Genomic DNA, 11,985 nt, shown 5'->3' on the forward strand with positions numbered 1-11,985 from the left:
AGTTCTTTCTGTCTGAGTTGCCCATAATGTAGCCAAGTTGCAAGGCCTTGGCTCTCGGGAAACCAGCTACATACACACAAGGCTCGGCAGATGCCCACAATCCTGTGGGAGCATAGAAAAAAGGAACAAGCTGTGGAATTCAGCTTACTTGGTTCCCAGCTCTCATGGTCATGGTTGACCATTAATATGGAGATTGCTCCTGTTTCCCTCCTCCCCTAGTGCAAGCAACAAACCCTGGCTTAGCATCATATCCACATCAGCAATGTTGTTTGTTCTGCTCAAAGGATGCAAAAGAACAAGGAAGCCAAGAACAAGCTTTAGCTTTACACTATGGTTTGTTACGGTCACAACAAACTACTATCCCTGATTCATACGTAACATTTAGGTATGGATTGTGGTTTGTAGGTCCTGCTTGTGATAGGGAGGGCATGCCAATGCTAAATCATTGCCAAGTGTCATGCATGAGGTGATATGAAAGCCTTCCATGGTGGCTATCAACTGATGATGCACACAGGGTTAGGGATATCAAAATTTAAAGACAACTATCCAAACCACGCTGGTTTCCAACTTTGTTTTGTTCTGCCCAGTATTGCATATAACTAGAGCAGTACAGGGGCTGCTTCCAGGCTGTTCTCATAATGTCTGTAGAAATTATCAAAGGGTGGGTGACTGATGTGGTTAACCCGATGCCATGGGAAAATAACCCAGGGGAGGGGGGAAATGGGTGTTCTTAAAACTTTTTCCTTTATTCAGCAAAAGCTGAGGAACATACAATCACACCTGAAAACATACATAGTTATAGCATAGCTAAATCTCTGCATTAGGTAGCAATTTTTAAAAATTCAGGGTTTTTTTCTGAGATCTTTCAGAGATCCTTTTAACTGGAGATGAACTGAACCTGACACTTTTTGTTTGCACAGTATGAACTTTACTACTGGACTACCATTTCACGTATAGGTATTAACTTAAAATCAGATGTTTTTATAAGACAAATTAAAAAAAAAATCCCACCAGTTTTCAAATAGGAAATGTTGAATGGTGAAGGCACAGGGTTGTGCAAGGAGAGGACAAATTATTTTAACACTCAAGAAAAGTTTGCCTTGGAGGGGATTATACCTACAGAATAGTCATAACATTTATGCCACACAAACAAAGCAAACAAGGCAGTCTAGTCTAGGAAGGCTGAACTTGGGATGCTGCCAGAGCCCTCCCACAGCCTTCCCAAAGCAGGATAAGCCTGTGATCACAGCTATGCACACATGTGGGGAGGAAATAAATAAATGGAGAGTGGGTTTCCTTGGCTCTCCATTTATTTATTTACCACCCGCCCACAAAGCTACAATCGTGTAAGTAAAATAAGCATAAAATGTGAGTTACCTGTATAAATAACAACTATAAAATATCATAGCACCAGCCCTTTCCTTAAAAAAGGTCAGTTCCTAAAAGCCTGTTGGAATACAAAAGTATTCACCTGCTAGCAGAAGGGCAACCAGGAAGGAGCCAGTCTAATGTCTCTGGGAAGAGAGTTTCAATGTCTGGGTCCTATCTTGTGTGCCCGGCAAACATGCCGTGAGGGTGGTGTGACTGAGTGAAGGACCTCCCCCGAAAATCTCAGGGTCCAGGTAGGTTTGTATGAGGGAATATGATCTTTCAGATAGCCTGGATCTAATCTGTATAGGGCTTTATAAAGTCATAACTAGCACTTTGAATTGTTCCTGTTAACAGACCAGTAGCCATTGGAAATGCTTTAAAAAGGAAATCATTTGCTCCCTATATCTAACCCTGGCCAACAGTCTGGCTGCAGCTCTTTGGGCCAGCTGAAATTTCTGAGCACATTTTAAAGGCAGCTCCACGTAGAGCACATTACAGTAGTCCAGGATGGGATATAGCAGACATTTCAGGTAATAAAGATTACAGCCCTTAAGTGCAGACCCCAGGCCCAATTCCAAGAAAACCCCCACCATTACCTGTGTTCTGTGTAATCTGGCGCTTGGTAATCATTTGCTTGCATTTGGGATCCATCATTTCGCTGTTCTTGTTCTGTTTCAAACACTGCAGCATGTTCTTTGCATCTGCTTCTGGACAGAATCTCTGACAGAGGGAGAGAAAGCACCAACAAGTCAGCAAGGGGAGAGCAACAGCACTTCCCATCTTAAGCCAGGACTCTTGTTGCCTGAATGCAAAGTGCTGAAGAGGCAAAAGTCAGGCCTCACTGCACTTCCAGGCCAACCCAGAGGTTGCTTGGCATGGAATGAATTCTTAAAAGGTGTTGTGTTAATACCCGTGCCCATTAATGTCAGGAGAGGTGGTGGGAACGGCACCTCTAAATCAATGTACTTTTGCAGAGAAAGTTTAGAAACACACTGAACCAAGAACAGGACAGGAAGATGGGAAAAGTGGGGCTTCGCTCAGCTATAATTCCACATGAGCCTCTTGCTGGTCTGAGTAGTGTGAAGAGAAATCAAAGAGCCGCTGCACTTCCAAGAGCTTTTTTGCTGTATCCCCCTTAGTATCAGAACTTTAGGGCATGCACCTGCCTTAAGTTCTGAGAAAGACTGAAGTTCTACAGAAGTTACAGCAGAGGAGAGAGAAAAAGCTTGCCCCTCAACCAAGGTCTGACACTTTGCCATTTCAGTTTTACTTCTCTGATCTTTCACCAGATATGCTTGAATATTTGGTAGAAGATTAGAATATGGTTGAATATCAACTGCATATTCACAGCTAGGTATTTAAAAATATATACTTGAGGGCAGGAGATGTTTTAAGATTAGAACCGTTTGAATCTTTCCAGAATGAAGAGTCAAGCTTGTACACTAAAAATTGTCAGATTTGGTTTGCACCATAGAATATTGTGAATATTAACAAATCATCCCATGCCATGCAGAAATGGCCTCTGGGTGTGTGTACAAGATGGGCCAATTCCCAATGCAAGATTTTGCCTTTGCAGACAAATAAATATGGAAATCAACAAAACTGAGAAGTCTTCATGAGCAGCAGCAGGCAGAAACCCAGTTTAAACATCCAAAAATCTTCCTACAAAAATCCATGTGGATTCCTATTTCAAGGCAATGTCAGCTACATATACTCTTGCATGGAGAGAAAATGTTACACTGAAAGCAACATGATGTGGCCTGATTCTAAACCTCTCCTCATCAACCAGCCACCCTTACCTTGATCATTTGCTTGCAAACACGCATGAGAGTATAATCCAGTTCTGGATCCATCATCTCCGTCTCCTGGAGTTTGAAGACTTTCTGATGGCAGCGAGTGCTGAGTTGCTTCTTGTTTTCCTTAAGACACTCAATAATCTGCAGTTAAATAAATAGAACATCTCAAGGGTAACTGGACGCTAGATGGCAGCATTGCTAATCTGGGAGTAAGTAAATGACTCAAAGGCTTTAAAATAACAAAGCAAAGGCTATGGAACAAAATAGCCAAACCCCTGCATTATTTTAAGCAGCACCTCATCTAAAACAGGAGCAATAGTGGCACTGAGGAGGTCTCACCCACAGCACATTTTGGGTGAAGTATTCGAAGGAGGATGCTAAATTGAGGAGGGTTTAGAAGTACCAAAATAAATTATATTAAAAACCAACTCATAAGATGGAAGTCACTGTGTTCACTTAGCCTTGGGGGGGGGGGGGAAGGTTTAGTGGCTGAAAGTTCAACTCATCGAGTAAAAGCTCTTTCTTCAACAGTCAACCTGGTAGTTTCAATGTAAACTGGCCTCCTTTGGAAGGGTGGGATATTTTGTAGCCACTGACTAAGGAAGAGCTAGAGGAAAATTGAGCCCATGGAGAAGTGCTCTGTCGTGCTGGAGAAACACTTGCCAGTGGTGCTTAGGAAGTTGATCAGCCCATCCAGTGGACTTGGCTGTGAGTCAGAGTACAAGCAAAAGGTTTGTAAATCAAAGCAGACTGAAATGGGCTTTGATGCAGAATGTATTCCGGTCAAAGCCTTTCTTGCTAGGCAGAAACATCGAGAGAGAGAGAGAGAGAGAGAGAGAGAGAGAGAGAGAGAGAGAGAGAGAGAACTGAAAAGGCAGATCACCTGAGCATTGCCATAGGGGACGTTCTGGCAGTAGTCCCTGATGTCCGATTTGCAGGCCTCATGAAGGTCTGGTTCCAGGCGGATATCCTCAGTCTGCAAGATGAATCACATTGAAAAAGGATTCAGACTCAAAGGGAAGGTGGAAAGCTTGAACATCCAAAGCAAACAAAACCAATTAAAAATGTAAAAAGCCCAGGAGAGAACCAAGTGTTTATCTTCTAACTAGGAAGCTTTCTGCAGGCAACCATCAGCACTCTTGAGGTTATATATTTATTTAATAGGATCTCTTTACTCATTCTTCTTCACCCTCATGCTGCACAGTGGATTATAACAATAATATAAATTTATAAAGCTGTTATAATTATAAAGCAAGCAAAACCTTTCCAAGTGGAACAGAACGCTTTAAATTCAGCAAAAGAGGACCCACAAAACAAAGGCCAGGATGAAAGAGATATGTCTTCAGCTATGCGATGAAGATGCTAGAGATACTTCTGTAGGGAGGGACTTCCGCAATGTAGGGGCTGTCACAGAGAAAACCCTCTCCCAGGCTGCCATTCCCTCAACTTCTGAGGGTGGCGGAACTACCCTCTACAGGTCTGAACACCCTTGAACAGCTTTTCTCAACCTTGGGTCCCTAGATTTTGTTGGACTACAACTCCCATCACTCCTAGCCAGCATGGCCAGTGGTCAGGGATGATGAGAATTGTAGTTCAAGAACATCTGAAGATCCAGGGTTGAGAAAAGCTGCCCAAGAAGGTCGACTGGGAAGAGGAAGTCTTTCAGCTATTTGAGGCCAAAGCTATGAATCAAAATATAACACACTTGTGCAATGCAGTCTTCAGTTTGGCTGCCCAGGAGAGCTCTGGAAAAAATCCCTTAAAACACACACACACACACAGAGAGAGAGAGAGAGAGAGAGAGAGAGAGAGAGAGAGAGAGAGAGAGAGAAGGTGCTTGCAGTTCTATTGGTCCAAGGGAGCTGGTTGAACAAGACTCTAAAACCCCAACAGCTGGGGCTGGCTTTGGCTCAGCAAAAACTGCCTTCTTGTGGCAAGGTGCCAGGAAAAGCCAACGTTTGCAAAGAAGCCTGCTATAAGCCCAATTTAGAATATAAGAAATGGTAATTAGAGAGAAGGAAACTAGCGCTGAGGGGCAGCCAAATATTTTCAGGGTAGCGCAAGCTGATGCAACCCTCCACAGAAGCCTTTGCAAAGCCTCAGAATAACAAGAGGGCAACTTTTACCATTTCCAGCTCCTCAACACGTAGCTGCTTGCGGCACTTCATGGAGACCTGGTGCTCCTTTGCATCTCTCAGCGTGTCGTTGCGTACAATGGTGCTCAGGCAGATCACCACATCCACCCTGAAGAGGACAGAAGCGTTATAACACCAGGCTATCTTGGTGTAAAACTCTTGGGTATCACCCACTTTCTGATTAAGAGACAAAAGTTTCTCTAGCATTCAAAAGCCATGAGGCCAAATTTCTGACACACACACATACTTTTTCTTGATGTTGGGGCACAGCTTCAGGACATCCTCTTTGCAGGCCATTTTAAATTTGTAGGAGAATCTGAAATCTTTCATCTGAACCTAAAGAAAGAAAAACAAACAGGCTCCTCTCAAGGTCAGGCACAGGAAGTCTTTCAAAGAATATCTGCTACCGCAGCCCCAGTCAATGGTATCTCTCTGCCCTGCTTCTTGCCTTGCCACCTTTGAGCAATGCCCATCCAAATCACTATGGGCCCAACTACATGCACTGCCTGCCTCCAACTGCAGAATGAGAATGGCAGATTTGGAAGTAACGTGGTTAAAGGAACAAAGTAGTGAACATCCGGAAGCTTATTTGTGGCAAATAAGCCAAGGCAGCACTGAAAAGGGGACTATGCCATAACAGTTCAAATTCCAGCAGACAGGAAAATGCCTTTGGCCTTCCAGAGCAAAAAGGGATAATGGCTGTCTGGCTCCCAGACTCAGTCAAACTAGGGGATGCTGGAGAACCAGCCACACTCACCAGCTGGAAGTGTGTGACTCCAATTGCACACTTTTCATTCATCTCCTTCTGGTGTTTGTTCTGAATGAGGCACTCCATGAGGTCTCCTGAGTCAATCTGGTTGTCTGCCACTTCCTGAATGGGATATTGGGGGGGATGGGACAGACAGACAGACTAATGACAACCTGTCAGGAACTAACTCCCTTCCTGGAAGTCTCTGTACCTCAGTCGAGGAAGCAACAGGACCCATGATTTAAAGCTGGAGAAGGTAATTGCACCTCTCTGGCTTACATTTGAAACCTGATTGTTAAAATGACTAGTCAGGGCCTGTTAGCCCCAGAGCTCTCAAGTTGCTTTACAGCTGCACATGCCCCCACTGGACCCAAAAATGCAACACAATCTATTAAATGCTATAAACACATTTTGCAATTTAACTACGGCTGGTATGCCAGAGATATACAAAGACTATGCAACAATAGCTGAATTCTACATACTCGCTCCTACTCTGTATAATTTATTCTGGTTTTGTGCACGATGAGCATCAATAAACTAACAATGAAAAGTCCTGCACATGACTACTGGAAATTGTTTCACCCACCCTTTATATTCAGATATTTCAGCAGGCACCAGCTAAAGAGTTTCAAGCGAAACCAGATATTTGCTTTTAAAAAATGGAAGAAGAAAAAGGCCAGAAAACTGAATTACCAATGTCCCATTCTGTGCACCAATGGAATCACAGCACACATGCAGTCTTGCACCTGCTTGCTATGACTTTTGGGTATCCAAACCAGCACTGTAATTAAGGCTAAGTTCTGAGCAGGGAACTGGGGATGCAAGAAGGCTGGTTGTGCCCTTGAGAATTATGGACATTCCAGCAAGGTATGCTTAACATGAAGGGGGAACTACAAGGCATGCACATGGCTATGGTCTTCCTCCCCTCAACTGATACTAATGGAGGAACTCCACACTCAATCCTTATCCAAATTAGAACAAGTATGAGTAAGAGTTACTTACATGGCAGAAGGTCTGGATAATTGGCTCACATGCTCGCATCATCAAGGCTTCTATCTGAATATCCTACAAGAGGGAGAGAGAAAGCAATAAGTCCACCCAAGGCCACACCCAGTTTTTCTGACAGTTCACACTGTTGCTCATGCTATGTTTGTACATCAGAGTGGGAAAGTCTCCTGGGATGTGAGCATCCCTAGAGACAAGCTAGGAAGACTTCTGTTGACAAGAACAGCTACTGTAAGAAGTCATTGAGAGCAGGAACAGGTTGCAAAAAATATCGCTTGAAGCAGCTTTTCCAGCTGTGCTGGCCGAGGGTGATGAGAGGTGAAGCCCAAAGCATCTGGAGGGGGCCAGGGTGGGGAAGGCTGCCTTAAAGTTTGCTGCCCCAAATAAAAGCTAACTAGAGTTGACCAAAACACAGCCATTTTAAGGAAATGATACCTGCCATAGAAAGGCACAACTTTTACACATACAGCTGAAAGAAAGAAAGAAAGAAAGAAAGAAAGAAAGAAAGAAAGAAAGAAAGAAAGAAAGAAAGACTCATTTACATGAATACTCCTTCTTTCTAATGATATCAGGCTTGAGTTACTTTATCTGGACAACCAATTAAGATCTGATACTTTACCTTCTTTCTTCGATGACTCAAATACATGAAAATGGCACCCTTTTGAAGATACTTGGGAGGGCAACCCACAAATCAGCACGCCATTCACATGGTGCAAGTCTAACAACTACAATACTGGAGCTTTCCCTTCCAGACAAAGCTTACTTACTTCAGACTCCAGCTCTGTAAGGTTTCCAACAATGTCTCTGCATTCAGCCGCCAAGTCATCCAGATGGTCCTGGAGACATTCAAGTTCCTAAAGGGGACACAAAGAATCTTAACACAGAACAAATGGGTTCATCTCATTAATCCCTTGAAAGCCACCCAAATGCACCTTGCTATGTCTCTGGGACATCTTTCGTTTCACCCCAACCAACACCACACTTCTGCTATGGACTTTAAAAGTGGTGTTTAGTGACACTGCAATGCAACATAACCCCTGGGATCAGCAAGTCACCACTCCAGGTTGCTCTAGGTTGGATAAATTGGGACAAACAATGCTTTGCTTTCTCCTGATGCACACATGGGTTTAGTGCCTTCCCTTCACTAATTAAACTAAATCGAAGCACAAAACGCAATACAGAAACTTTTAAATTTAGTAAATTTTTAAATACAGAAACATTAAAATTTAGTAAATTTCAGAAATGTTTATGAAGAAATAGCAGAACCAGGGCATTTAAAGTGAATGTGTTTTGCTTTCTAACTTATACAACAATTTCAACATGAGATTATTGGTTTAAATTTTTGAGATACCTGTCCAGTCTCTGTTTTCTCACTGCACCACTTCCCCAGATCTATCATGCACTTGTCCTGGAGAGCTGGATCCAGTTTTACATCCAAGGCACGCTGGTGTAGAATTCGTTGTACTTCTGCCCTGCATTCCCGGGATAGCTGCCAAGAACAAGTGTACAAATTTGTTCCAGATGAACAACCTCAACTGCTCAGATCTGGGAAGGAAGGTGCTCTTTCCAGCATTAGTAAAAGTAAAGTTCTCTTTATGCTATGCTTGGTCACCTCCCACACAGGCCCAGAGCAAGCCTCCCATGCAGGCCCCTCCCCTCATATTTTTTAACCTTCCCTGCAGCTTAGGTGGACAAGTCCCCACATCCAGACAGAAGGTGTTTAATTGAAGGACAAGTCTAAACAAGTTGTCAAAAAGTGAACAAGATACCGTGGCATCACGTGTGTGGAGGGGCTGGCTTGCTGTTTAAGAGAAGAAGCCAATAAAATACAGACAAACAAGCCTAGTACTAGATTGGTAGGGATAACCTCAAATCTCCAGGCTAGCAGAAGTCAGAAGGATCTGCTAGAGCATGGCAAGGACTCTTTGGGGATTTAAAATTCTTGGTACTCTGAAAACGGTGCCAGGGACAGGCAGCTGTGCATGGCATCCTGCACAGATTTTACTACTGAAACCTAAAAACTAATTAGACATAGCAAGTGGAGACCCACCATAATTCATGTTGGCAGAAAAAGAAGGCAGAAAAAAAGGAGCAAGGCACTACTCCATTTTTCTCCCCCACAGGGAGAATGACTTGCAGAGCAACTGAGCAGCTGCCAAGTCTGTTCAACAGTTCTTTCCTGAGCAGGCACACAGCTGCAACCAGCCACCTTCTTCCTTCAGAAGGTGGGAAGGGGAAAAGGTATGTGGGTATCACTTAGGCTGCAGAAGAAGAGGCAGCAGACTGTCCTCTCCTCCCCAGCTTAAGTTTATAAACTAGAATACAAGGCCAGGAAGTCATGCAGTGCACCTTTTTCAAGGTTTCACTATTTCAGGCTGTGGTGGGAGATGATGTTTGAGAACTCCCCACTTCTCCCCAACATGCTAGTTCTGCCTGTGGAGAAAGTTTACATGAGGGAAGCATTCACACATGGACTCCCTTTTTCTTCCCACAGCCCCTGAGTCTGAAATGACTCAACCCAGCAAAAACTGCACTCACACGAATTCCTGATTATGCAGCTCAGCTCATCACCAACCACATTCTAATTACCACCTACAGGATACTGATTATCTGTCTGGTGGTCACAACTTCACCAGCCATTCATGCAACAAGCCACCTATTTTGTTTCTCCACCCTTCATATGAAGAGATTTCCCACTATATTCAGCACTGACCTCAGCTACAAAAAGCAGAGGCAAGACCACATGCCTTAGCTACAAAAGTGTTTCCTGAGGCTTCTTCCTAAAGGGTTTTAGGAGAATTCCTGCACGCCTGTTTGAGTCTCCAGAGGCTCAAACATTAAACCCCAATATCATAGGGTTAAAAGAGATGCACAGGGGGTCTCCATTTGTTATACCTACTTAGTTATCGCAAAGCATCCAGGTGACCTGTAGAGTGGACTATAGTTGGCTTGCCTCCATGCTTTTCCCCAGTATCACCTGCTCAGTTTCTCTGCTGCCTTAAGAGATATTCAAAGCTTACATTTGAAGCCACAGATAAACTAGCACATGCCCCCAAATCACATTCATTTTCCAATAAAGGAGGACTGCTATAGCAACTGACTGGTGCCTACCCTCCTCCCCTGTTCCTCTGTACGATAGGCATGTCTGTACAGGCAGGAGAAGATGGCCCCAGGAGGAATCATCTCACTCGTCTCATTCCAGCCGCGTGTATGGCAAAGTCGGGATGCATCTCCCTGGCACTTGCGGTAGAGCACAAGATCCAGTCTGTCAAAGTAGAAGAATCAGTGAAGCCACCATGAGGTTCTAAAATGCCCTTTCTTCACACACCTAAGATTAACAGCATTTCACTTCAACACAACATTTCACCTCTAGAATGTAGTAAATCAGAAATGAAAACCTTAATAGGTGCAATTTCCATTTAGCCATACAGGTCACTCACAATTTGCACAAGGGTTATGTTCCAGGGACAGTGCATATACTCAAAAACACGTATAGTCAAATCTCTCCCACATGACTATCCTTACCTTCTGCAGCTGTTGTGCTGAATGGGTCTTATAACACCCCCGCCCCCAGGCAAGGCAAAGAGTTTTCCACAAGATCTCATGGGACTGTCTGAGATCATTCAAGAGCCTCCCAGAGCCCAGTAAGCAAGTCTGAGAGCTTAAAAGCTCTTTATGTGCTGGGAAAACAATGAGCAAAAAGAGCGTTTAAGTTCTCAGACGTCCATGCATTTAATTTGTGCAATTTCAACTGGTCAGCCATCAACTGCACAAGTTAAATGCACACAAGTTGCGAGTCACCTGAGTAATAAAACTGAGACATATTTAAAGTCTCGCCAATAAAATATCTGTGTTTTTTTACTGCAACCAATTCCAACTGTGTAACAGTTTTGCAGTTTGAGATTTTAATATGATTATGAAGATTTTCTGTAAGCCACTTGGGGCTATAAAATTTTATGCAAATGTTAAAGTGCATTGGTACACATAAGAATGTGAACATACATAAGAATTTTGCTCTTAAGGAGCAAAAACAATTTAAACCCTACACTAGAAAAAAATATGTCCTCATGAGAAACAGGCCCTATGCTCTTATACCAGCCAGCTAACTGTGATCAGCTGGAGAAGCCCTCCTAACTATCCAACAGTTATCATACTTTCATTTGGTTTCTATGCAAACTAAAGTTTTTAAAAAGCATAGTGGCACCAGTACTTTAGAACGCTGTTCCTACTGTAATCACAAAGGCCTTAAGTGTGTTTAGAGAATGTCAGTTAGCATTAAGCCATTTGTTCTGTATTTCATGTTTTTATAATCGTATGATGTTTAAACATAATTATAACTTGATGGTGTTGTACATCACCACATTTTTTTCTTAATGAGCTGACAGTTCATAAAACACTATTAATAATACATAAGTACAGGAAACTTTACTTTTGACACAATGCTTACACTGAGACACCCTCCATAGTTAGGCGGAGGCTGAAATTTGGGGTGAGAGGGCATTATCCTGTTGTGTACATTCAATATGAGGCAGCTCTTGAAGGTAATGCCCAGGCCAGAACCTCTACTTTAATTTGTCTCCCCCTCCTGTAGCAGGCATTGACAGAAATTTGGGGAATAACGGTTGTGTATAAACATCAAGTACTCCAAGTTGTGAATGAAAATAACTCTTTCTGAACCTCTAGCTAGTGACTAGAGAATTAAAGCCACCCATGACCCCACAGTTCAAGACCTTTTTGACCCAACTGCCACTGCTAGAAAGTCCTGCAACAGAACTGCAGGGCCCCTGAGGGTCCCCATGCCCAGCACTCACTTCCAGTCCCGTGAGATGAAGTACTGGAGCTCCAGGAGCCTGTGCTCACAATCTTCCACCATCTTCTCTGTATACAAATGTTCCATAAGGCAAGAGAGAATCCTATGGAAAGAAAGTCA

At 43.3% G+C, this 11,985-nt stretch overlaps 1 protein-coding gene across 2 annotated transcripts in view; it reads right to left on the minus strand.

Moving 5' to 3' along the window:
• Nucleotides 1-11,985, minus strand: part of GLG1 (golgi glycoprotein 1) — a 63,678-nt gene that overhangs the window by 10,266 nt on the left and 41,427 nt on the right. For both annotated transcript variants that reach the window (XM_081922778.1, XM_081922779.1), the window contains exons 10-20: nt 11,867-11,968; nt 10,167-10,320; nt 8,407-8,544; nt 7,823-7,909; nt 7,053-7,115; nt 6,060-6,173; nt 5,550-5,638; nt 5,294-5,411; nt 4,051-4,143; nt 3,171-3,308; nt 1,968-2,091 (exon numbers count right to left, since the gene is read on the minus strand). In XM_081922778.1, coding sequence (XP_081778904.1) covers nt 1,968-2,091; nt 3,171-3,308; nt 4,051-4,143; nt 5,294-5,411; nt 5,550-5,638; nt 6,060-6,173; nt 7,053-7,115; nt 7,823-7,909; nt 8,407-8,544; nt 10,167-10,320; nt 11,867-11,968 — 1,220 coding nt within the window. The remainder of the gene's footprint in view (nt 1-1,967; nt 2,092-3,170; nt 3,309-4,050; nt 4,144-5,293; nt 5,412-5,549; nt 5,639-6,059; nt 6,174-7,052; nt 7,116-7,822; nt 7,910-8,406; nt 8,545-10,166; nt 10,321-11,866; nt 11,969-11,985) is intronic.

Source organism: Podarcis melisellensis (genome assembly GCF_964234715.1).
Source record: "Podarcis melisellensis genome assembly, chromosome: 8".
Taxonomy (NCBI): domain Eukaryota; kingdom Metazoa; phylum Chordata; class Lepidosauria; order Squamata; family Lacertidae; genus Podarcis; species Podarcis melisellensis.